Below are 25692 nucleotides of genomic sequence, written 5' to 3' on the forward strand. Positions count from 1 at the left end.
CAGGATCTTTTATGAATTTACTGCAGTCGTGGTGATTAGTCGACGACAAACAAGCTGTTGCGGGATGATTTAAATTTTCAAGACTCAATATTCTTACAAAAACACTTTTCTGGTCGCCAAAAACTGTTCGATCACATATTTTGAAATAGTTTAATGGAAAATAATATTCCGAAAAAAAACATCGTACACCCTCACTCTTTGGCTCTTGTGGGTCTCCACCGTGGGCTCCACTGGTGAACACATATGAATACTTAAACCTACCTTTTTCACTCTGTGTAAGCATGAAACATTCCATTCAAACTGGTATCGATGTGACCGTACATGCTGCTACCTTAGTGTGTTTAACCAGAGAGTCACTGGCCTATTTAATATCTTTTTCACGCTAATTTTACGATTCATTTTCCCCTTTGGCTTCATCTTCGCGTTTGCAGTTTAAGTTCCAAACAACTTCATATTTGGAGTTTACTTTGTGATTCAACATTAAGATATTCGCACTTTTTTTTAATTACTGAAACCCCTGACTGTTGATTCTTATTGACATTCACGGCTATTGAATCACTGCAATTAAGATGACGACTTTCTCTTCTGGTGCTGTTAGTTGTTTGTCACGTAGGTAATTCAAATTAACCCGAAATACGCACACTGCTTCCTGTTTCTCAAATTCGCAACAATGCGTAACGCGCGCGATCACCACACTTCCGCCTGGACGCAGGATTCCACCGGATTGAAGCCTTTTTCCAACCAGATTCCAGCGTATTCAAATCTAATAGGCTAATGAAAGAATTTTCTTAAACGTGTCACTTGCCACCAGCTAACAGGTAATACCAAACCACATCACACACAGTTCAAACTCGTCGTCATCATCGTCGCAGCTTTGGATGATTGGGCTTGGGAAGGTAGCAGCAGCCGTCGTAGCAAACAGCAAGAGAGGTAAAAAAGAAACCGTAGAGTTACCGTATACGCACCGATTTCCGTCAGCGGGCACCATCCAGATGTAGATTCACTCCTTCAGCATACCGGCAGTCGGGCCCCTCGCCGTATAATTTTATTTTTATTTCTTCTTATGAACTTTATCTTCTTTCTCTTCATATATGGCAGCATAACACTCCGCTCTACACAAGCATACTCCCGGGAGCCACTGACTTGCCTGATACTCGGTACGAACTGGAACCACCGGAGCTCGACACTTCTTACATCTGTTGTAGCCGAACGCGCAAACTAAACTATCTTTACTTCGGCTTTCAAACGAGTTTCAGACTCCTTCTCGCTTGCCACAACCACCGATCATCATGGCTTTATTCGAACCAAACTCATTCACTCACTCGCCCTGGTTTGTTGGTTGTTCACCCACCCTGCTCAACATTCATTCCATCATCGCCGCGATATGCTGCTTTAAGCCGAACGTGGCGGAGAGTTGGGCTTAATCGCACCAGCTAAGACGTCGGACGGGCTCACGATCCCAACCATTTGCGGCTGTCGTCGTCTCGTATCCGTCGTATGCTGCAGCACTGAATGTCTCTTCCCTACTCGACGAATCCAGTTTTAAGCTTGTGTTGGTAATTGCTGGTGAAATGGCGTTAATCTACTCTTCTGACTGTGACTATGACAAATTTTGAAAATCGATAATTTCCACTAATTCTTTGGCTCAATCGAGCAAATTTCCACACCACCGATTTCACTATTCTCTACGCTAGGAATTTGTCACACTTTCCGCTGCCTTTTGTTCATTTGTTTGTCATAATTCTCCACGTCGATATGGCCACTTCTTCGGCCATTGTCACCGCTGCTGCTCGCTGCCTGACTAACTTCGACTAACTGACTTTGCGCACAGGTTTGCTCCCCCACCTGTTGGATCGCTGCTCTTCCCTTGCCATCCACAGTTCCTGCTTTGCACACACTCAAACCTCACCAATAACAGACCAGCCGACATCTATACACTAATCACGTCATTCACCTCTCGGGAGCTGCATTTGCATCATGCGCAGTTTCCCAAGGCGCAAACACAACTTACTCTGCCAACCGTAGTTACCTGCCTACGTCTGCAGCAGCACCCTACCCTGCAGCTTGACTTGACCCTCAAAAAGTTCTCGCCAAAACAAGCAACAAAAATAAACCACCTTCGCCTTCTCACGCACGCACCACACAGTGGAATTTAGGGTGTGCGAGGTAACGACCATCCATCTCAGGTACAGCGCACCTTCCATACGAGTATCCCTTCGCTCAACCGACAACCAAGCAACCAACCACCAACCAACGGTGTGGTGCGCACTGCAGTGGTGGTGATACACATTCTTGGGGCCGCACCTCACTTTCCCGTTTTGAATGGGAAGGCGAATGAATGGCTGCGTTCGGACACTCAGCTTCAAACTACATGTACGATTGATCGATCCGGTCGTGGTGAGTTTAGCCTTCCGTTCCCACCCAGACCTTAGCCTATTTCTTTCTTTGTGACTTTCGTTGTTGCGTTAATTTGGCTTTAGTTCAGGGGACCAAAATAGAATCGGCCGTAGGGAGGCATAGCGGATCGTTTACAGATGCCGTCGCGCCAGCAACGAGCATGTTTTTCTTTCTGTTTTTTGAATGTGTGGTTCCCTGCCGACTGTAGTTTGGTACGGTGAATCTTCTTTAGAATCGGTCAGGGTGAAGGTTTTTTGTTCGGCAGCATCAAAAGCAACTTTGGATTAAGTGTGAGGCTAAGGCGGTGCTAAAATGGTGGAAATGGATTTGACGGATATGGATAATTGGGATCAATTCATGAAATAGTCACGTGTACTTCTTCTTATCTCTTCCAAAATACCACTTCTGCATTTGTATATCGTGAAACTAATGTTTAAATTGGGCAAGTGAAATGAGTAGGTTGCGCGAGTTGTACGCAAATTGAACATCAAAACTTTATGGTTCAGTTAATGAAAATTAAGTACAGTTTATGATTGTCCTTAAACAAAAAAGCCCTCTCAAACAGAAACGTAAGAGTTTTTGCCAGCACTAGAGAAAAAAATTAGTTTGACAACATATGGCTACCTAGGAGTTATTATTCCATGATTGGAAAAGTTTTAAAAAATGTGATAAGATCGAAATTAACAGAAGCTTGATGAAGTGGTTGCATAGCTCAACAATTGTCGGTATTTGCGATGTTTCTACAGTTTCCCCGATCGTTTAGGGTTCCAATGTCCAATTCCACCACGTGTTGTGTGTTCGTAGGCTCCCAATCGCCATTCTAACCTGTCACAAGCGTTTCATCCAATCAAGCACTTGCACCATGTATTTTGCCATGATCGAGTCAAAGATTAAGCCTACCTAAGCTGTCTCCTCCTTCAGTGGAATAAAAGCCTCCTTCACTATCCTGCAAACGATTCCAATGAGATCAATGTCTTCCGCAAATCCCAGGAGCATAAGCGATTGTTTGCTGCCATTCCTTTGCATACCGGAACACCTTATCACATTATTTGGACGTGGTTAAAATCAGTTTTTAGAGCAGCAATTTGATGATATTGATGTGAAATCGCTGACGCACTTTGTTTAACACGGTTTCTTGATTGGCATGGCCAAACTTCTTGTGGTAAAGTATCAGCAGCTTCTTAATAATATCATGGTTTTTGGGTAGTACAATCGGGCATCTCAGTAAGAACGAAACGAACTCGGCGTGAGCAGACTATTCTTCCATTCGGATGACATCGTTCTCATCCAACACTGGAGAAAGCTTGTGCAGAGGGCAACAACGTTCAAATGACTTCCATATTTCGGTCTATTATCACGGTTTTACCTCATCCGTAAAGACTTCTTGTTGTAACTGTTGTCCACAGATAACTGGTCGACAGTAAATTTGTATTCGAGATGCTCATGTGTTGCATTTGTGGTTCTCGACTTCTAAAAACGACTGGATATTGGGGTTTGTTGTTTGAATGTGAAAAATCCAAGATTATTTGGTCACAAAGTAGGAAAGGCATCAATCCTCACGGGACATTGCCGCCTCGTAGTTTAGTGTTCATTAAGCTCATCCACTGTTATTAACTGCGCTGTTTTTACGCCATTTCACCATTTTTGCATTCGTATATTATAACAATTTCCAACCCGAAAATTGCCAAGACCGGCACCGAGAATCGAACCCTGTCACCCTCAGCATGGGCTTGCTTTGTACTCGCGTATTGATAATTATGGATTTGGAAAACTGTTCAGCAGTATGTAAGCATAAAAGCATATGGAGACGCATGGTACATACGAAAGCAGTAATGGTAATTTAGCTTAGAAACTTCGGAGTTAATAACTGTGGAAGTGCTTAATGAACACTAAGCTGCGAGGCGGCAATGTCCCAGTGGAGATGTAATACCAATAAGAAGAAGATCGCTCAAAAGTTTGTCGCCTTTCTTGTAGATGGGGCATATGTATGTATCCTTCCTTCCATTCCTCCGGTAGCTGTTCAGTGTCCCAGATTCTGACTATCAATTTATGGAGGCAAGTGCCCAGCTTTTCCGGGCCCATCTTGATGAGCTCAGCTCAGCTCAGCAATCAGAACGTGGTCGATTTGTGATACTGTCTGCAGTGGTGATTTCCAGTTATACCGATACGGAAGGTTGTGTGTTGCTAATGGCCACGTTCTTGAAGGCGATAAGATCAATAAGTCGTAGGCCGTTTTATTCCATCACCAGGAGGGCGCTAAACTTTTCAATAGTCCTCTTGGCCAACCTGAGCGTTCAGATCTCTTAAGATGATTTTGACGTCGTGGATTGGCCAGTTGTCGTACTCACGATCCAATTGCGCGTAGAATGCGTTCTTATTGTCATCAGTTCTTCCGGAGTGTGTTGGTTATGCTAAAGCTGAAGAACCTGCACATTGTCTCATTGATCGGCCACCAACCGATCACGCGGCTTTGTATATCACACATCACTATGAAAGTTGTTCCCAGCTCGTGTCTGGTGCCGGTGGTGTCAGCGGTCAGAGTCGTCAATGGACCATTTTATATTCATACTTCGCTTCCTGATCGAAAACCATGAAAAAAGAGCCGTCGAATGACTGATTTTGGTGCTGAAACTTAAATGTCCCCATTCACAGGCTCCCCGGGGAAATCCCAGCGACTCCAGGATCCGTTTATTTAGTTGGTTTTTCATTCTTGACACATTGGAAGCCTTCTGGAATAAAATCATAGTGGACGATCTATCAGATCGATCCACTATGATCGATCGGACGGCGAGATTCAAAGAAGTTGTGGCCTGACCCCCTTGATTCACTTCATTTGTGGTTACTAATATTATTCAATTTTTACCACCTTAAATTTACGGTTTTGAACCTACCTCCGAAAAACCCGGAATATCTCCGGAATCCGGTGGCCATAGTCGGTTCCATGGACATACCGTCAAACTGCATTAATTTTCTAGTTCAGTCATGCCTGAATTGTCAAAATCGGATGATAACTAAGGTAGTTGCAACACACCTAATTTTACACAAAATTTGCCTATCCTAATTATTTTGTCCATCCCCTGTATATGCAGTGGTTGAGCTTCTTCGACACATTCCCAGCATTGATCCACGACAACCAGGATCTTCCTCCGATTCAGTAGTTCCATTACTTACGTGCTGCAGTTAAGAGAGAAGCCACACAGATCATCGAGACCATCACCAGTCATACCAGACCAACTAGTCATACGCATGTCTTGTGGAGTCTCTATAGCAGCGCATGAATCTGTTTCCGTCAACCATTCCGCCCATGCTACACCACCAGTGTTTCCAAACGCAAACTATCGTAGGCAGATACCCACCAAAATGTCATCGTATTCCACTAATAAAAACTCCCAAATGTCATGCATGCGATCAACAGCATCTGCTTGTCAAATGTCAAGCGTGAATTGTTTCCGCCAAGACCATTTCGCGCGCGATTGTCCCTCCAAGTTGACATGCCAAGTTTGCGAAAAATCATCACACCCTCATCCATTCTGGTCAGCTTCCCTGTTACAGTAAACCCGTTGGCGAAAGTTCCCAAGCAGCTTCCCAATCTAGGCCAACTCAGCAACAAGCATCAAGTTCCAGGACCCAATCAAGAGTTTCGGTACAAACAATGTCGAATTTGGATGAACCGGCCATCGTTCAGTGCAGCAGCGTACTACGAAATCCCCAACCAACCATTTTTATGTTGACGATCGTGCTTCGTATCGTTGACGCTTATGGGAAGGAATATTTTGCCAGGGCACTACTGGGTAGTGCTTTGCAACCCAACTTGATGTCGAATAGGTTAGCCCAACTCCTAAGGCTAAAACGCGAGAAGTTAAACGTGCTCGTTCATGGAATCGGGGAGAAACCTGATCAATGATCATGCTACTGATTCAGTCACCACAAGTATTCCTTCTCGCAATGGAAATTTCTCAAAGGATGTTAAATCGGATGATATCAAACTGCCCTGCGGAGGACATATCAATTGATGATTGGCAGTTACCGAACGATATATTTCTTGCTGATCCAGATTTCAACCGCTCAAGTAAGATTGACTTGGTGATAGGAACCCAACACTTTTTCGACTGCTTCCCAACAGCAGCTCGAATTAAACTTTCCGAAAACGTTCCGGATTTGTTGCTGGCGGTACGCACCTTTTTCCTCTGAATCGAGAATCTGTCTGTTTCAAAACCATTACAACTTCCCTACTTCCCTACTTTCATTGGAATACATGTAGCAATTCTGAAAAATAGAGGAGTTCGGGATTCGTTCCGCCTTGTCGATGGAAGAAAAGGGCTGTGAGGAGTTGTTTCAATCAACCGTTACGACGTTGTCGAGCTACCCAAGCAGCCAAATTTTGATGAGTTGGTTGGCGAATAGGAGGCTACTGCAATTCGCCGTTTTGAGTTACTCTAGTTACTGTTACTGAGAGACTCTAAGCTGAAGGAAGATTATGATAAGTTCATGGTAGATTGGTCACGAGAAACTGGAATGTTTCCTTCTCCTTCATCCTGTTATAAAGGAATCCAGTAGTACCACCAAAACCAGAGTTTCGACAGCTCCAGTAAAACTGCAACAGGATTTTCTTTGAATCAGAACGATTACTGCGTATTAGTTAGTATTTCCGCACACTTCGACCCGATGATCGACAATGCATGTCTTACCAGACCCAAATACTGTTGATATCCAAACAACTCGCTTGAACTATCACCAAAAGCTTCAACAATTATTCCAACGCACTGCGTCGGCAAGTCCCTCTGTGTGTTGGCGAACAGACCCTATCGCAGAGAGGTTAATTTGGAGTGCATGCGGCATCATCATTCTTGATACCAGTCGAGCAGAGGGAAGCAGGCGTGAAGTCTACCCTTCCCACCTTCCGAGGACATAGAGCGTGGTAAGGTCACCTGGAAAGCCGGTAATGCGCTGGCACGATACCATGATGTTCTTCTAAAAAAGCGAGTTACGATGTTCGGTGCTGCAAGGACACGCAGCTAACCTCGAGGGTGCGTCGTGCACTGGCCCCCCTTTGAAGCATTACTTTCTGGTTGTACCGAAGAGACTATGCACACTTAATATTTTTTACTGGGATCTCAGCAAAATGATCAACTTTTACCGAGATCCGCACAGCCGTGCTCCAGCAAACATGTTTTTTGCCAAGATATCTGTCAAAATTGCTGAAAATCTGCAAATAATTTGCCGAAAATCAGCTAACAAACATCATTTTTGCCGGAATATCAGTTTTTTATTTTGCTGGCGCACGGCTGTGCGGATTTTTGCCGAGCTGCAGAAATAAAAACTAAGTGTGTGGGCTTGGCGGCAATGGAAACGGTTTAGCGGGTCGGGGATGTAGTCCTGCCTCCCTCGTTTGCTGTTGGAGGTGGTCCCTAACCCCGCACTTCCTGGACAACCCAGGATGTCTGTTGAACAGATTCCCCCTCCATTGCTTAGGAAGAAAAAAAAGTATTCCAACGGTTCTAGCACAAATGGAGGTCTGAATACCTGCAGGAGCTTCAGAAGGATACTCGAAGATGCCAGGTAAATCATCAGATTCACCCAGGTCTACTAGTAGTTATTGTCGACGAGTTTCAACATCCTGTTCGCTGGCAGTTAGCACGCATAGAAAGTGTGCATCCTGGTGTAGACGGGCTCGTACGAGTAGTCACTCTACGAACTTCCAAGAGCTTTTTCAAGCGCCCTATCACAAAGATTCGCATCCTTCCTGTGGAATCATTAAACACAACGTACACAACAACGTAGAGGCTCGGAAGCCTCCTTCCAAGAGGCTCGGAAGCCTCCTTCCAAGAGGCTCGGAAGCCTCCTTCCAAGAGGCTCGGAAGCCTCCTTCCAAGAGGCCTGGAAGCCTCCTTCCAAGAGGCTCGGAAGCCTCCTTCCAAGAGGCCTCGGAAGCCTCCTTCCAAGAGGCTCAGGAAGCCTCCTCCAAGAGGCTCAGAAGCCTCCTTCCAAGAGGCTCGGAAGCCTCCATCCAAGAGGCTCGGAACCCACCTCCCAACAGGCCCGGAAACCTCCTTCCAAGAGGCTCGGAAGCCTCCTTCCAAGAGGCCTGGAAGCCTCCTTCCAAGAGGCTCGGAAGCCTCCTTCCAAGAGGCTCGGAAGCCTCCTTCCAAGAGGCTCGGAAGCCTCCTTCCAAGAGGCTTGTAAGCCTCCTTCCAAGAGGCTCGGAAGCCTCCTTTCGAGAGGTTCGAAAGCCTTTCTTGGAGAGGCACGAAAGCCTCCCTTCGAGAGGCTCGAAAGCCTCCTTTGGAGAGGTTCGAAGGCTTCCTTTCGAGAGGCTCGAAGGCTTCCTTTCGAGAGGCTCGAAGGCCTTCTTTCGACTGGCTCTAAAACCTTGTTTCAAAAGGCTCGGGAGCCTCCTTTCAATAGGCTTGGCAGCCTACTTTCCTGAGGTTCAGGAGCCTTTTTTTTTCAAGAGTTTTGGAACGTCGCTCAGAAGCCTCCTTCTATACGGTTCAGACCTTCCAATCGGCTCAAATGCATGCTTCCAAGATGCTTGGAAGCCTTTAAAAATCTTCAGTCTTGTAAGAAGCTTGATGTGAGAACTTAATCTGAACTGTAAACTTTTAACGGAATAATAAAATAATGCTTAATTTCGCGGAAGAACGGCGATAAAAATAGGGGGTACCTCTATGAATGCAAAAGTACTAAGGGGTGCCTCTCAAGAAAAAGGCTGAGAATGGCTGGTCTAGTTAACGCATGTGAACTATTGTTGCCGTGTCCTGAATAAAGGTCCCTATTTCATCAAGAATTAGCTTTTGTAGTGCGTCGTATCACAGTTAAGAGAAGATCCAATAATTACCCAGTGAACTTTGTGCGAAATCAATTCGAAAAGTAGTGTCTCGTGTGAAGATGTTCTATTCGTTCGAGAAAAGATAGGTGAGCCCGTATCTGTCCCAACATGATGCCTTAGAGTGTTGATACTCTGGGGTTTGATGCTCCAAAGTATTAGCTTTTAGTAGGTCAACTTGAATTACGAATTGGAGAGTCGATTTTTGTTTTTCGGCCACCTGATTCCCCATAGTGAGATGGTATGATTACCTCTAAACGTCCGCCCCACGTCCTGCAGCGCTACGATACCTAATCCACGATCTTTGAGCACATCGGCGAATATGCGTGTGCTCCCGATGTAGTTGAGAGATTTGCAGTTCCACGAACCAAGTTTCAAATTTGTTGGATTTGTTACCGTGCGGTTAGCGACGACAATCGTCTAGACGCATTTGCTATGGAGTGTGGGTTCGATTCTCGCCCTGGTAAAGAGGAAACTTATCGTGATAGAAAAATTCTCCACTGGCGCACTGGGTGTTATGTGTCCTGTTCGTTGTCTAGGTGTTAAGTGTTAAGTCTGTACGAACTCTGGTCGAAGACGGTGTTCCTGTCTTTTTCAATCCCTTTTCGTCGCTGTGGTCCTCGCCGATTATTCCGATCCGTATTCTCTCGCTATTTTTTAAAGCTGGCTTGCAGGGCCTGACACCAACCCGTCTAAATTTCCGGTGGAGCATGGTGCACAATTTTGCTTAGAGTCCCTCGCTGGCACTCGGACGATGATCAGCCGACCCTTACATGGAGAACAGACGCTGCTCTGAGCCGCTCCTAACAGACGCACGGTCAGATTTTGCACCCCGGAGAAGAGCAAACCCCCCCTTCCCTATCAGCATACGACCATAGTTCCCACCGGGGTTGGTTACCAGATCATCCCTAAGGTTGCTCGTAGTCCGGCCGGCTTTACCCAGCATTTGCCGTGTCGCTATTGTAGACCGCTCACAATTCACGTTCTCTGATTTTTGAATTGCTTCAATTACCTTATTGGGTGTGATGAACCTCCCAAGACCGCCTTTAGGGGCAAGCCAGAGTAAACGCGACGTGCGATGCGACGCGACGCGACAGTGCAATTTGACAGCCTGTTGATAATGATTGTTATTCTTTTACGTGAGTCGCGTCGCGTCGCATCGCACGTCGCGTTTACTCTGGCTTGCCCCTTAGACGGGGTACCGTTTTGACTCAAATCCCGAACATGACTCATATTTCGAACACTTGCGTTTTAGCGCCCTAAAACTAAAACCAGCATTGGTTTTCCACACTGAGGATCAGGATTTCGAAAGGTTTTTTATGTCAATCAATAATAGAAACTTCAATGCATGAAAACGAAAAAAAAACTGCAATAAGTCGACTTTGAATGAGAATTTTTGAACTCTAAATATGTTGAAAAATCAAAAAGATGAATAGATTCAAGAAATTAAGGTACCCCGGGGCAAGTGGGACCTAAAAAAACGCTAGTTCAACAAAATTGTTTACGCATACTAAGAAAACAGGGTATTTCAGGACATTAACCACGGATACATCATTTTATGCTTCCGTTGTTGAAGTGTGGACGTGTTGTAAACCATTTATTCAGTTACAAAAATATTGGTAGTGATAGAAATAAATTTACCTGTGGGACGACCCACTTACCCCTTCAAACGGGGCAAGTGGGACCTATTCTGCTTTATACTGTCGAACGAAACTAATATGAAGAATGTGGATAAAATGTTCATGTAGTTTCTGAGTCGTAGTATTTCAGATCATGGGTGGAGGATTATTGCTTGTCAGACTTTTGTTTTTGCAAAAAGGAAGTGTTTACAATGTTAGCAGATATAAAAAAGTCGGTTCACTGTTTATTTGGCTATTGACTGGCTTTCCATTAGCTATTAGCTTACTTTCTTACCAAATGTGTTAGATGGAAAAGATAAGCAAATCTTTGTTCACCTTTCGAATGAATGTTTTTCTGTTTATAACACAAATTATAACATAAATTAGAACCTCGAAAGAAACGTTTTATTCAGGCGATGCGCAGTGTTTTTAATTTGTAATAGAACAAAATGGCCAATTTATGTCCTAATCACTCTATTTATCCGAAAATCTGATGCGAAGTTTAAAAATAACAAAACACAAGACAAAACCTGTTGATTTATTGTAAAATAAATAGATTATTTGCTCTGTAAACGGAAAATTTCCCATAGTTATAAGCATTGCTCTTTTCTATGAGGGAGATAATTTTCAGAAAGTAAAATACACATTTGGTAAATCAACTGTACACTACACTGTCGAAGTTATTTTAACTAGACAACAATCTAAAAACAGGTAAAATGGCTCTATCGAGAATGTTGTTCACATATGTCCCACTTGCCCCATCTATGTTAAAACTCAAGGGCAAGTGAAAATTGCAGATTCTGGCTTTGATCAAAACTTTTAAATCGTTTTCGATATCACACAATTATTCAATTGCTCAAAATATTCACTTTCCACATCAATGATGAATTTAGAAACGACTATTTTGTTGGAAATCCATTGAATTAAAATAAGAGTAATAGCTTTTGCCTGTAGTTTAAACTCATGATAAAACAATACCATTTGTATGGTGCCGCTAATGGTTTTCATTCCAAATATTTTTGTGTCAGGTGAATTCGTTGATAGTTCTGCTTCATCTTTCTAGAACATAGTTACCATTAAAAACGTTCACGGATTAATCGGCAGCCATAGTACCCACTTACCCTGTATTTTCACTTGCCCTGGGTACCTTATTTTATTGGATGAAAAACTAAAAAAAAAACAAAATTCTAAAAATTCTAAATGTCAAAGTGATGAAATTGCGTTTTTTAAATTTCCCAAAACGTGTTTAGATCGATTTTAGAAAGCTAAATAGTGATTTTGAGCGAGAATAAAAATTTAGGATGTAATGGGTTAACTTAAGATAAAAACTTACAAATCAAAAAGTTCATCCATTATTTGACATATTTTTAGAGACCAAGAACGATTCAACCTCAATAAGGCAAATCGATGCTGTCAGCTGAACGTATTTTCTATGTACTCACAGCGCTTACCTAATCTCTGCCTCTCCCATCGAGGCAGCGTGCGTGATTCATGTCCCCATCGCATCGTGTTAGTCACAAAATCCAAACCTTCCCAGCCAGATGCGAATTCTGTTTGTCTGCATTGGTATGTAAATCGATTCCAATCTGTTCGATACTGCACTGCATCGTTCCTCACCCACCCCTCCATTCTACGTACAGGAAACTCATGCCGCTCGCCCATGGCGGAAGCCGTGATGCGGGACATGGTGCTGCGGGAAAGTCTCGACTGGACGGTGGATAGCGCAGCCCTGGCCGACTGGAATGTGGGTCGGCAGCCGGAGCCGCGCTGCTTGGCCGTGCTGCACGAGAATGGGTTGCACTCGGAGCACGTCGGGCGACAGATTGGCGAGAGTGACTTTCGGCAGTTCGATTACATTTTCGGCATGGACGAGAGCAACATGAGAGACCTGCTGGCACTGGCGGCACCGGTCGCGGACTGCACGGCACGGATTGAGCTGTTGGGGAACTACAGGATGAAGGAGTTGGATAAAATAATTTTCGACCCGTATTTTGTAAGTGCGATGCTTTTCGTGTTTATTCAAATGTAATTCGGAAAATTGATTGATTTTTTTGCTACCAGGAAAGTGGAATACACGGGTTCAGACGGTGTTATGACCAAATTGTGATATGCTGCAGGAATTTCATCCAACAGAAGTTACAGCCTCAGTGATTGTGATATTAGATGTGTATTGTGTTATTCAAATCGTTCATGTAGAAACGTGTTTTAGACAAATTTTCCAGCAATGAGGTCATCTAGAAATTGTTCCCATTTTGGTTGAAGAATTTCCGAATACTCTGTTCGCTCCTCAGATGTTAACGAGCTATATCTGAAATGAAACAAATGATTTTCCAGCAATGTTGAAAATTAATTATTGGCTTACAGACAAGAATTATTTCCAAAATCCCCGTACTAATTGTGATGCCCGACTTACCATTTCCATCAACATGTAATATGCTTAACAAATGATATTTATGCAATAAAGCTCAAGATTGTTATTTGAAGTGATGTGTTTATGAAATAAATATAAATACAAAATCGTTGGTGAATTAGAATTTTTGAAACATTACACTTAGATTTTTTAGGGTGTTCTTGTGTTCCTTAAAAAGTTTCTGCTCCCTGGACGATTCTTCACAGGGTTCATGCGAGAATATGCGTTAGGATTTGGCATACACCCCAACTCTTGTCTACGGACGAACAAAACTTTCGAACGAATGTTTCCCCATTTGATTTTGCTGGCGTAAACGAGAATGCACATCAGCTTTCGTTCGAAAGCGAGTTCGTACGTAAAGAAGAATAAGGGTGATTGTATCCTCGGAGGAGCAGTCTGCATATAATGCTGATGTTTCCAATCTGGTACAGAGTCCTGGGAGCCTCATAGAAAAGGCATTCATACATGTGTTTGCTGCTATTTCTTACATGACAAGGTGCGCTTATTCGGTGGAACGGGCCCTGGCATCTTAACTTAGTCTGGAGCGGCTCGTTAGAAGTCGAGACATTGCGCGTTGCTCTCTCCAGTTCATTCGGTCCTCCCATGTTCAGGTCTCTCATTTTATCTTCCACAGAAGAAGAGAGTGGTTGCTACCGGGAAGGGCCGTTTGGCCGAAAACCATTTGGCCTAATTCCACACTCTAAATAATCTTCACGTCATATTCACGTGGAAAATCACGTAACTGATCTGTCTTGAACAAACGACGATTCACTTGTCATAAGACGAGTTTGTACAATCCCATTGAATTCCACCACTTAATTGTATCTTGACAGATACGTATTTCGACCTCAATAGTAAGGCCGTCTTCAGTGTCTCGTACTTGACTCAACTTAAGTGGTGGAATTCAATGGGATTGTACAAACTCGTCTTATGATAAGTGAAGATATTCCACTAAAAAGCTCAAAATAATTTTCTTAAACGACGATTGTTACGTGACATTAGTAATGTTCTCCTGAAATTCACGTAACTTACACTAAAAATCTTAGTGAATATGTTTAAGTGAGATTGTGTTAGTGTGATTGCAGCTTCGGCATTTGCGGAGAACCAGCATTGTAAACAATCTTCACGTCAGATTTAGGTACCTGTAAACAAATATGGTTCTCATCCACCATACTTTTCACGTGAGAGCGACTTGACACTCACGTAAGAATGAATGACGCATAACCAAAACATAAATAGGCTTCGCAGAGGTAAGCGATATTTCAGGTGCAACTAGGTGGAGATTTTCCGAACCTGCATGTTCTCTCTGTGGAAAAAATATCAACGAAAGTCGGATGAAATTTATAAGATTCATAGAAAAGTGATATGGAAGAAGAAAAAGCTATAGTTTTTCGGTAGCGTTAGTATAAAATTTCTATTCCAGATTTCAACTTCCAAGGATGGACTTCTTCTTCTTCTTCTTCTTATTGGCATAACATCCCCACACTGGGACAGAGCCGCCTCACAGCTTAGTGTTCATTAAGCACTTCCACAGTTATTAACTGCGAGGTTTCTAAGCCAGGTTACCATTTTTGCATTCGTATATCATGATGCTAGCACGATGATACTTTTATGCATAGGGAAGTCGAGACAATTTCCAATCCGAAAATTGTCTAGACCGGCACCGGGAATCGAACACAGCCACCCTCAGCATTGTCTTACCGCACGGCTAAGGAGGGCTCCTAGGATGGACTACTTTTTGATTGATTTAACAGCGGAAATAGCAGCAATTTTCGAGAAAGAAACTAGTTTTATCATTCCTCAACAAATCTGATAAATTTCATTCGACATTCGCCAGTAACTTTGATTTGTTCTCCAACAGTGTTTTGCGATGAATCCGAATTTTGCATCCATAAAAAAAACAAACATTTTGCAATATATTTCAAACCATGTAGTGGTTACCGGATGTCGTGTAACTTTCACTAAACGTGTAACTTTCACGTAACCAGTAAGTAGAAATCACGAAAGGTTCACCATTACCAGATCAAACACGTAACTACTTTCAAACTTAACGTAATTCAACAAAGCTAAATTTTGATCAGGTTACATGCCATTCAGGTCACTCTTACATGAAAAGTATGGTGGATGAGAATCACATTTGCTTTCATCGTGAAGATTTTTCGGAGAGCATTTGGCCGAAGGTCACTAGGTCGAAAGTTGTTTGCCCGAATATACCATTTGGCCAAAAGTAATTTGGCCGAACAGGCCATTTGGCAAAATAGATCATTTAACGTCTTCTGATTTCGCACTACTCACTTTGCACTCCTCACTTTTTACAGTCATCTATTTTCTCACCTCAGCCTACTCATTTCTTAATTTTTACTGTGAAAAGTGAGTAATGCGAAGTGAATAGTGTGACATCTCATTTCTAACTTCGCACTACTCGCTTTTTACAGTGAAAAATGAGAAGTGAGATGTCCCACTTCACACTTCACACTACTTATTCCTCATTTCTCACTGTGAAAAGTGAGTAGTGAGACGTCTCATATCTAACTTTGTACTACTCACATTTTTCAGTGAGGAGTGAGAAGTAAGAAATGATTAGTGAGAGTGACGTCTCACTTCTCTCTTCCCACGGGTAATGTCGGGTAATGTTGACCGCTTCACAAATGTCAAATCGGACACGACCGCAACCCCCCTTCGCACTCCAAACCCAGCATCGACCATCGACTCTACTAGCTGCCTTATGATACAGCAATTGATTGAGCAAGTCACCTCAAGAAAGTATCACAGGTAGCCGAGTTGGATCGGCCGGGTCGGCCTCCCAATGTGAAAGTAATTGCCTTATCGGAACTGGGGAACTTCTCTTGGCGCTTTGTTCTGTTCTTCTGCGCTGTTCTCTGTTATTCAAGTTTGCAGGACTGCACTGAAGCCAATAACAGAAGAACATGAATCTACCAGAGAAATCCAGATAGGACACAAGATCAGGAATGTTACCAACTGCAACTTAACGAGCTGAATTCCGAACTCTTGTTCTCCAAACTTTCGAGAAGAATGAACTGCATCAAGGACAAGGGGCGCATAAATGGTATTGAGCTAAAAAATATCGGCGTCACCTGTAAGGATGCTGAACGCCAATGCGCTAGCTCAGCGGTTCTCGACATTTTTCATGAGAGGTAACTTTTGCAATTAATAAGGTATCGCCTATTTTTTGCTGTGAATGAAAATAATCTTAATTGAAAATGGACCTGAAAACTAACGGCATAGATATATCTTTAACGGCTCTCCATAAAGTGGGCTGAAATTTCTATTATTCGGAGAAACTTCCCATTAAGTTTAACCATCAAGCTTCCTACAGGACTATTGCGCCTCTTGAAGGGAGGCTTCTGAGCCTATTGAAGGGAGGTTTCCGAGCCTCTTGGAAGGAGGCTTCCGAGCCTCTTGAAAGGAGGCTTCCAAGCTTCTGCGAAGGCGGTTCCGAGCCTCTTGGAAGTAGACATCCGATCCTCTTGAAAGGAGGTTTCCGAGCCTCTTAAAAGGAACCTCCCGAGCTTCTTGAAAAGAGCCTTCTGAGCTTTTTTCAAGAAGGCTTTAGATCTCTTAAAAAGAGGCTCCAAACCTCTTGAAAGAAGGCGGCCAGGCCTCTTGAAAGGAGGCTTCCGGGTCTCTTGAAAGAAGACCTCCGGGCTTCTTGAGAGGAGGTTTCCGGGCCACTTGAAGAAGGCTTCCGAGCCTCTTGAAGGAAGCTTTCCGAGCATCTTGAAAGGACACTTCTTCCGAGCCTCTTGAAAGGAGGCTTCCAAGCCTCTTGAAACGAGGCGTCCGAGCCCCTCAAAAGGAGGCTTCCGGGCCTCTTGAAAGGAGGCTTTCGGCCTTTTGAAAGAGGCTTCAGGGTCTCGTGAAAGGAGGCTTTCAAACCTTCTTGAAAGGAGGCTCTTAGAAGTAGGCTCACGTGGCCCTGACGGAAGCCCTCCGAGCTTTTCGAAAGAAATCTTCTGAGCCTCTTGAAACGAGGCTTCCAGATCTCTTGAAAGGAGTCCTCCAGACCTCTTGAAATGAGTCGTCCAAGCTTCTTGAAAAGCAGCCTTCAAGCAGCTTGGAAGAACGCTTCCGAGAAGCTTAGAAAGATGCTTTTAATCTTCTAGCAACGAAAAAAACCTTTATGACCCTCAAACGAAAGCTTCCGCATCTTTACATTCTAGATTTTAGTTAAGAAGCATATGGTTAACATATTCTTCAACATTTTGTTTCGATCATAGAAGATTTGTTCATTCATTCAAGCTTTTGTTACCGTAGCCCTTGATTGTGGAGGTCACGATTCAGTTGGCTTTGATTTACTGATCGCTATGCATATTATGTAAAGACAAAGTTTTGAAATAAAAGAATACACAATTATCAAAATTATGGAATTGTATTAAGTCCGCATTTTTGTCCAAGGTACCCTCTGGGGCTAGCAAAGATTCCCCCAGGGGTACATGTACCCCAGGTTGAGAACCGCTGCGCTAGTTGATCATTTCAAAGGACTCTCGCCTTTCGGACACTATTCTACGCGCTTCTTGCGTTAGCACCCTACACTCGCCCATTCAGTTAGGAACTTCCTAGTGCCTCCCGGCCCGACAAAGGTTTTCAACCGTTCCTTCCCTGAAGAGAGGGTGGAATTCGTCACACAAAACGCGAAAGGGAAATCAACATATCCTGATGAAATGGGCTACCCAATGCGTAAGATGATTCCCCCCGGTCAGTGGTTCAGCCGCACTTCTACAAGGAATAAACAAAGAGTGGCTGGACGAAACACTTCCTGCAGTTTAGAAGTACAGCTACGTGATTTCCATTCCTAAAGGCATCGATCCCACCAACGAAGTCGGCTCCCAAATGGCTTGACTAGTTGTGTGGCGAAGGTAAGAGAGGATGGTAAACCGCAGGCTAATGGATCATCTGACAGTACACAACAAATTAGATCCCAAACAGCGCGGTTGCCAGCCAGGTTTTGGCACTGGGTCCTCACCTCTCTAAAATTCTCGACAATGCCTTGTAAAACAGTCACTACGTAGAGCTTGGAGAAGTTTAAGAAATGGAATATTACCGGTAACACAATGCCATTTCTGCGGATGGACGAACGTGGCAGGTTCCGGTGAGGGTTTGTAGGTTTTGTCATTTCAGCAGGTAAGTGTTTCGCATATGTGGCTCGAGACATACACCACCGCACGAGTTAATCGAAAAACAGAGGTCATGCGATTCTTACAAAAAAAAACCCTGATTAATCCACCTAGCGGTGAAGATGCCTTTCTCGCTCGTTCAAATGGGTTGACAAACATATTAGAAAAGTCTAATATAACACTAAATAGGTCTTATTTTTCAAATCTGTTTATGGCAGCCCTTATTTTGTACCGTTAAATGCACAAAAACGATCCATAACCTTCTGGAATAGTATAACTCTTCATCATATAGATAAGAATTCATTTTTTGCTGATGAGCAGTTCCGTTTTTGTCAATGCCATTTAACCACTTTTCAACTAAGATTTACGATTTTGATCCGACTTAATAAAGTCTTAGAAGAATTCTACTAGGGTTGCTTTTCTTCATATAGAGAGCATTTCGGAGTGATTAACTGAAGGTTTGATTAAAATTCATTAATTTTAATTTTCTTTTGTATATATTATACTGAACTGATCTAAAATTATTTATCAGATCACTCTGGAAACTATCCCTGTACAAAATCTGATAGATTACTCGTAACAGAGCTGGTGTTACCTAAATCAGCATACTTGTGCTTTATATCATACTGATTGCATACCTGATATTATTCTATCAGGGAATCAAAAATCGTTGTTTGCGTTAGTGTAATTTGTTATGGATTATAGCAAGGATGTTTTCGAGTATTTAGTAATATAGGTTCGATAATTTAGTAGTTTGTGAATAACTCATTCCAGAGGTTAAATGTCGAAAAATATTCGCATCAGAAGTCCACCATAAAACACGTTTTAAAATTTAACTTCTGGTATGAGTCATCGACAAACTAAATGATTAAACTTTGATTACTACATGATCCAAAACATTGATTGTAGAAAAGTTTGGATACATTTTCCATTGACTTGCCAAAAAGAAAAATTCTCTCCGAATCCTTCCGAAACTCAGCTTCTCCCACATAATCCGAGTGCTATTTGAAATCTTCAAACAGATATGTTGTCGCTATGAAAGGGTTTTCAATTAATTGGTCTAGTGAAGTCCAAGATTTAGGACTCATGTATAGCATGAATTAATTAACTATCAAAAACACAGAAGGTATGCAAGCGAAAAGGTACGAATATAGTCAGTTAAAATTTATAGAAAATCAAAACCATTTACTAAAATAAATTGTTTTATTTACAAAGTTAGGCCAGCCATGTTTTACATACAGTCGCTCTCAAAATTGAGCGTACAGCATGGACTAGATGAATATATTCTAAAATTCCAAAGGAAATTTAATTGTTGGCTCGGTTGTTTTCAATGCTTTTCAATATTCATCCCTTCCTTCAATGTATGCGTACATAAAATAGTTGATTTTTTTTCTCTAAAGTTCATTTATTTGAAAATAATCTTAAAATACGCCTATTAGATGTGACAAAATTGAGCGTACAGCGAATTTTTTCCATATAATTTCTTATTATAAACACGATTAATGTATTTTAAAATTGTTTTTTCATGATTATATTTATAATAATAAACATCCGCTACTTAAACATTCAATGTTTTGAAATTAAACCATGTTTTAATCAAAATGGCGAACAAGTAAGATGTATAAACAATGCTATTTAACAATTCAATGCTGCTGGGCAAAATAGATGCTTTAAGATATGGATTTCACCGGAATCGTGTCTTATATATGATAGATAATCGAAATCGAGCGAGACATACGATTAATTTGGGAAAACTCAGTCGGTAAATGATGAAAGCAGATGTAAACATACAGAGAAAACGACAAATGTTGGGAATGGCATATTTCAAATTAAGTATAACTTTATTAAAAAGTCGATGTATAGGTAGCTTATAAGCTCAGGACACTCATTAATAATAATATTAATGAAAGAGTAGCACACGGATACATTATAAGATGTCATTTTATATTTGAAGGCTCAGTCACCGTAGGAACAAATTTGGTTGAATCATTTAAATTCACCAAGATAACATTAAATAAGCTGCCGAACTCTTAAAAAAGTTTATTTTTACTCGCCATATGGAAGTCATCCAATTGTATCCCTTATGGTAACATATCGTGGAGTTCAATCCAAATTTAATTATGAAATTACGATTTTAAGCTATCTTTTCAATATTCAATCAAAAGTGCTCTACGGGGTTGAAAAGCCATTTTTATGTTCGGTACCTTAACATGCACCTTTTACTTTTAGAATTTGACTGTGAATGATTGGATTCAATTATATTACTCTTAATGATAGACCTGGAACAATACTCGAGCTTTAAAACAAATTTAAGTTAAAGACATACTAAATTTGAATTATGTCATTCCTAACATTTGTCGTTTTCTCTGTATGTTTACATCTGTTTTCATCATTTACCGACTGAATTTTCCCAAATTTATCGTATGTCTTGTTCGATTTCGATTATCTATCATATATAAGACACGATGCCAGTGAAATCCATATCTTAAAGCATCTATTTTGCCCAGCAGCATTGAATTGTTAAATAGCATTGTTTATACATCTTACTTGTTCGCCATTTTGATTAAAACATGGTTTAATTTCAAAACATTGAATGTTTAAGTAGCGGATGTTTATTATTATAAATATAATCATGAAAAGACAATATTAAAATACATTAATCGTGTTTATAATAAGAAATTTTATAGAAAAAAGATCGCTGTACGCTCAATTTTGTCACATCTAATAGGCGTATTTTGAGATTATTTTCAAATTATTGAACTTTAGAAAAAAAAATTCAACAATTTTATGTACACATACATTGAAGGAAGGGATGAATAATGATATGCATTAAAAACAACCGAGCCAACCATTTAATTTCCTTTGAAATTTTCGAATGTAGTCAACTAATCCATACTGTACGCTCAATTTTGAGAGTGACTGTATACTGTGCCAATATGAATTAATTGCTGCAACGCCAGGAGAATGCATTACAGTGGATTCAAATTAAATATTGAAATTGATGTTGCTTCCCTGAACACCAAAACACTATGAATATTAGGTGACTTATCTGAATGAATTGACACAAAAGCACATGACGTAAACTCAATCGTATATGTTATTCAACGTCAGATGATTTAAATATGCCACGGAACCTAAACACAGCACCCGGTGCGTTGCCGCACGAATGCACAAGCAGCAGATGATCAGTGCAAATTGCGTATAACATGTTATACTTCGATCACCACTCTTTCAAGAAGCAAAGATAGCTGAGGGGTAACGTTCTAGGCTATCACTCAGAGAGTCTGTGTTCGACGCTCGTCCGGCTCTATTTATTTTTTTCAAAAACATGTTTTCTAGTATAATACCAATGAACTTTATACACTTTTTATTTTCTATAACTCAATACCAAATTTTTAAAACGAATTCTCTGCGTTTGTAAACAAAGATTAAAACTTCGATTCGTCAAATCTAAGAGGCGAGAGCACTCCCACGCAATCCAACACCACCAACAGATAGCCGAAGTCTTCACCTACATATCAGGCTACATATCTACACATGTTGCTTAATCGAAATAATTAGACTTTCGTGTTGCCAATCTAAAAGTAAAATAAATTTCGAACCTGAAAGATCCAACTATTTTCGGTTAAAATGTGTTTTAACGTTTTAACAACCATTTTAAAATTGACGCCCTATATCCCTTGCCGGGTGAAATAAAAAAGCATCATCCGGCCCCCATTTTGCTTACTCGCTGTCGTCAGGGCCAATGCGGTGTGTTGGTGATGCTTCCTTCTGCGATATTCATCCGACGGCAAGCGACTGAAGCGAATGCAGTGCCGTTCGCTCCTGCCGGAATGTGCTTGCACAGCGTCCTCACGCACATCAGCTGCGCTCCCATACGCTGATTGAACGCCGCTGATCGAACTCGTATGTAGGGTATGCGAGCGCATGATAGCAAAATAATAGAAAAAATGGGCCTGATTACGTTTAGTAAAGAGAAACGTTATTAATTATTGAACATATTTCTCTTCGTTAAAGGTTACCCAAATAAACACTTATAGGGCGATCATGACCTCAGTGGAGACAATGGGTTCTTAATAAAATTGTTCATCATTGCATTACTTAACGTTTGCTTTACTTGAAGCGTGTCGTTGTGATTATGCCATTATGAATACTAATAGAAAACAATAATTTCTCCAACAAATTGGCTTTCCTACCTATATACTGCCGCCGCAAGCGTAACTGTTCCATATTTTCTTCCATGCAAAATCAATATTGGACGATTATGCTTGCGGTGGCAGTATAGTGGAGCTCATTTTACCTCCAAGAAATTTAGATTAATTATTAAAACGAAATGAATCCAATTTCATTTCTAGCAAATTCAAAGTTTGTCTATTTGTTAATGCATTAAAACTATCAATTTCGAATTATCAAATATATATTTTCCTTCATTGATTCAATAATACTTCCAATATTGGTACCGTTACCCTAGCAGAGTGAACTCTGTGGCTTTGAAAAGTAATGAATATATACTAATTTGATAAATACTGTACGACTTATATTTACTCATACCATGTGTGTTCCGATGGTTTTGTGGTATGGCAAGCGCTTTTCACCCCAGAGGTCAGCAGTTCGAATCTAGGTGTATTCAGTCCAGAACATTTTGCTATTTTTTTATTCGCAAAAACAGTTTTTTGGCCATAACTCCAGATTGCGATGAGCTATTGATCTAATTTTCAATAGCAAACAATGGGAGTGAATTCCGCGTCGACTGCAACTTGTTGCGAGCAAATCGGACAATGGGAAGTTCAAAAAAGTGTGTCTACAAAATTTGTACACATACACACATACACACACACACATACAGACATCACCTCAATTCGTCGAGCTGAGTCGATCGGTATATAAAAATCAAAATTTTGTTTTTGAAGCAATATTATAGCCTTTACGTACACTTAGTGTACGAGAAAGGCAAAAACACTGTATGTGCTCGTAGTGACGGTCGTCCGGCATCTGTCACTTCGAGAAGACCATCGAGACATGTACTCGGATTAACCTGCAGCGTGTGATCAGCCATCACCAACAAAACGACCATGAGTGATCGGGGAAAAGCTCTCTTCAACGTACAGCCCTTCGGACCATCTCCGGACACCTCCTATCAACCAAAGCTGTAACTGTATGTGCGGAAATCGGTGTTTAGCCAACCCGATCCAAACTAGTGGCAACAATTGGATGGGATACTTGAAATGAACCTTTGGAGAAGGGATCGCTCGCTTTTTGCAGGCTCAAGCAAACTTTACACTCGAGTTCAACAAGGATTCTATGAAGAATCTTCCAAGGATTCTAGGCAGAATCCTCCAAGGATTCCCTCTGTATTAACTCTTCGAAGGATTATGCATAGAATTCTTCGAGGATTCTGCATATAATGCTTGAAGGTATCTGCATAGAGTCCATCAAGGGCTCAGCATAGAATTCTTTAAAAAAATATTGATCTCTGAAAGAGTTCTGCATGAACCAACTACACTAACCAATTTTGTAATAATCTCGAGATTTGGAAATATTTCAATTTGCTATCAATTTAAATAGAGTAAAAATGCAAAGATTAATTCAATATATCTATGACACAACCTACTTACCTCACTGAATCCCAAACAATTTGCTTCAGAAAACCAATCCCGGTCGTGCTCGGAGCAATTGCCATCAAAGCGTAGTAAAAATCATAGCTAACACCCTTGCTATCCCAAAATCCGGGATCGTCCGACGATATCACAATGGGTATGCTTTCCGAAACGTAAGACACCGCTGGATGGTTCCGAAGATCGTCCACCAAACGGAGCACCTGATTCGATAGGGGACAAATCTCCAGTGCAATGCCTCCCGATTTGACCATTTTCCGCAGCACCGGATGCTTGTAGAGCGAGAACCCGTGACCGATGCGTCGAGTATCGAGCAAAACAGCGTCAATCAGATTCAGATCGGCTTCGCTGCCGTAGCCATCTGAAAGGTAATTTGTTTCAGATCGATTCTTGAAAATATTGAAGCAGCTTCAGCCATAGATACTTGTTTCACCAGCATGGAAAAAATACGGAGTGGTTTGTCTGAACTGCTGTAACTCGTCCAAAAATGTTGTCAACGGTTGGTTGATATCTTCTTGGCCGACCAAATCGAAACCGACAACCAACTTCGGGAACTCCTTGCTGCGATTTAAAGACTCAACGATGGTAAAACTTTTTAATGCTAAATATTCAACTCACTTTAATTTAACGAATGACTTCAGCAGATCCTGCGCGGTTCCACTATCTATTCCGCGATATTTAGAAAATATGACCTTTGCGCCGACGAACCCTGGATTACTCTGTTTGAAGCTCTCGATCAAATTTGCAAGGATGGTGGTCACCTGGGCCTCGTCGTAGGTCTTTCCGTCAAAATCGTACAGCTTCGATATTAGGTATCCGAAGTTCTATGTAAAGTACGTTGTCTTCATAGAACTCCTTCAACAGCTGCATGTGGAATGCCTCGAAAAATGGTCTGTGGTTAAGTAACTCGCGGACGACGGAAAACATCTTCTCGAACTCTATCCAGACCGTGTTGATGTCGGCATGGATAAGCTTCGGGTCCGCCTTTTTTAGGTTGATGAATGACTCCAACCATGCGTCGAACAGCTCAACTGATCCATTTCTGGCCCGGAGTGTCTGTATTGATTTGAGAGATTCTTCCGGGCAGTATTCGGTCTTTCGGACGGTAAAAAAGATTTGGCCTTGATGTTCGCACAGTTTTGCTTCTGGCCTATAGGTCAGATTTTTGATGATCCATTCGGAGCTGACTGCTGCGCTATTATGAAGGTGCAGTACAGAACCTTTGGGCATTGCTTTTATGATTCTAAAAATACTGCTGTTGTCGATGATTGGCTTCGCTCGGAAGAAGTGCATCGATGGTGCATATGAATTGGAGTTGGAAACTCCATCGGCTATTGTTTTGTTCTTGAGCTTCATGAGAACTTCGTCGGCTTTAAGTTCTTTTGCTGTGAAAAAGGCATTTCCTCCAGTGGACAATTTCTTCTCCGTCTCCAAGATCACTTGACGTTTAGTGTAATAATCTGAAATACTTACCAATATAATCTATAAGATCTGGAAACGATTGTATTGGGACCTACCAATGGAAATACTTCCAACCAAAGGAATCAAGACTAGTAACAGCACAAGAGAACCCATTGCCACCGTTGATTCGTCCGAAAAGACTGACTGCTCGAACTGATTTAACTTCGTCACTCTATAACGAATCCAAATATTAAAGGGCTATCTTTCGATTCCTTTCCAGGGAATAAGT

The 25692-nt window shown here is 41.6% G+C and overlaps 2 protein-coding genes and 1 pseudogene across 4 annotated transcripts in view; 1 reads left to right on the top strand and 2 right to left on the bottom strand.

The window, feature by feature from the left end:
- Window positions 1-2134, bottom strand: part of LOC134222215 (uncharacterized) — an 88291-nt gene extending 86157 nt beyond the window's left edge. Inside the window, exon 1 of one of the 2 annotated variants that reach the window (XM_062701367.1) lies at window positions 966-2134. In XM_062701367.1, the coding sequence (XP_062557351.1) occupies window positions 966-988 (23 nt within the window). In that variant the 5' untranslated portion in view covers window positions 989-2134. Of the gene's footprint in view, window positions 1-261 lie in introns of both variants that reach the window. The other variant, XM_062701370.1, reaches the window with a different exon arrangement.
- Window positions 2135-2750: 616 nt separating this feature from the next.
- On the top strand, window positions 2751-13325 carry LOC134208134 (low molecular weight phosphotyrosine protein phosphatase-like). Of its 2 annotated transcripts, XM_062684203.1 has the most exons (4): window positions 2751-2769; window positions 12287-12408; window positions 12483-12835; window positions 12904-13325. In XM_062684203.1, the coding sequence occupies exons 2-4, from the start codon at window positions 12384-12386 to the stop codon at window positions 12991-12993; spliced, it is 468 nt and encodes a 155-aa protein (XP_062540187.1). In that variant the 5' UTR covers window positions 2751-2769; window positions 12287-12383; the 3' UTR covers window positions 12994-13325. The 2 variants fall into 2 exon arrangements, with proteins under 2 accessions (XP_062540187.1, XP_062540186.1); XM_062684202.1 differs by lacking the exon at window positions 2751-2769 and having other exon boundaries at window positions 12250-12408.
- Window positions 13048-25624, bottom strand: LOC134208133 (adenosine deaminase 2-like; annotated as a pseudogene).
- Between the last annotated feature and the right edge of the window lie 68 nt (window positions 25625-25692).

Source organism: Armigeres subalbatus, chromosome 1, assembly GCF_024139115.2.
Source record: "Armigeres subalbatus isolate Guangzhou_Male chromosome 1, GZ_Asu_2, whole genome shotgun sequence".
Classification (NCBI taxonomy): Eukaryota; Metazoa; Arthropoda; class Insecta; order Diptera; family Culicidae; genus Armigeres; species Armigeres subalbatus.

Bases quoted from the DNA above. Each gene is read 5' to 3' on its own strand.
- LOC134208134 (XM_062684203.1), top strand. From the start codon at position 12,384: ATGCGAATTCTGTTTGTCTGCATTG. The intron at 12,409-12,482 runs GTATGTAAATCG...TTCTACGTACAG, and splicing joins AATTCTGTTTGTCTGCATTG to GAAACTCATGCCGCTCGCCC. The intron at 12,836-12,903 runs GTAAGTGCGATG...TTTTGCTACCAG, and splicing joins TAATTTTCGACCCGTATTTT to GAAAGTGGAATACACGGGTT.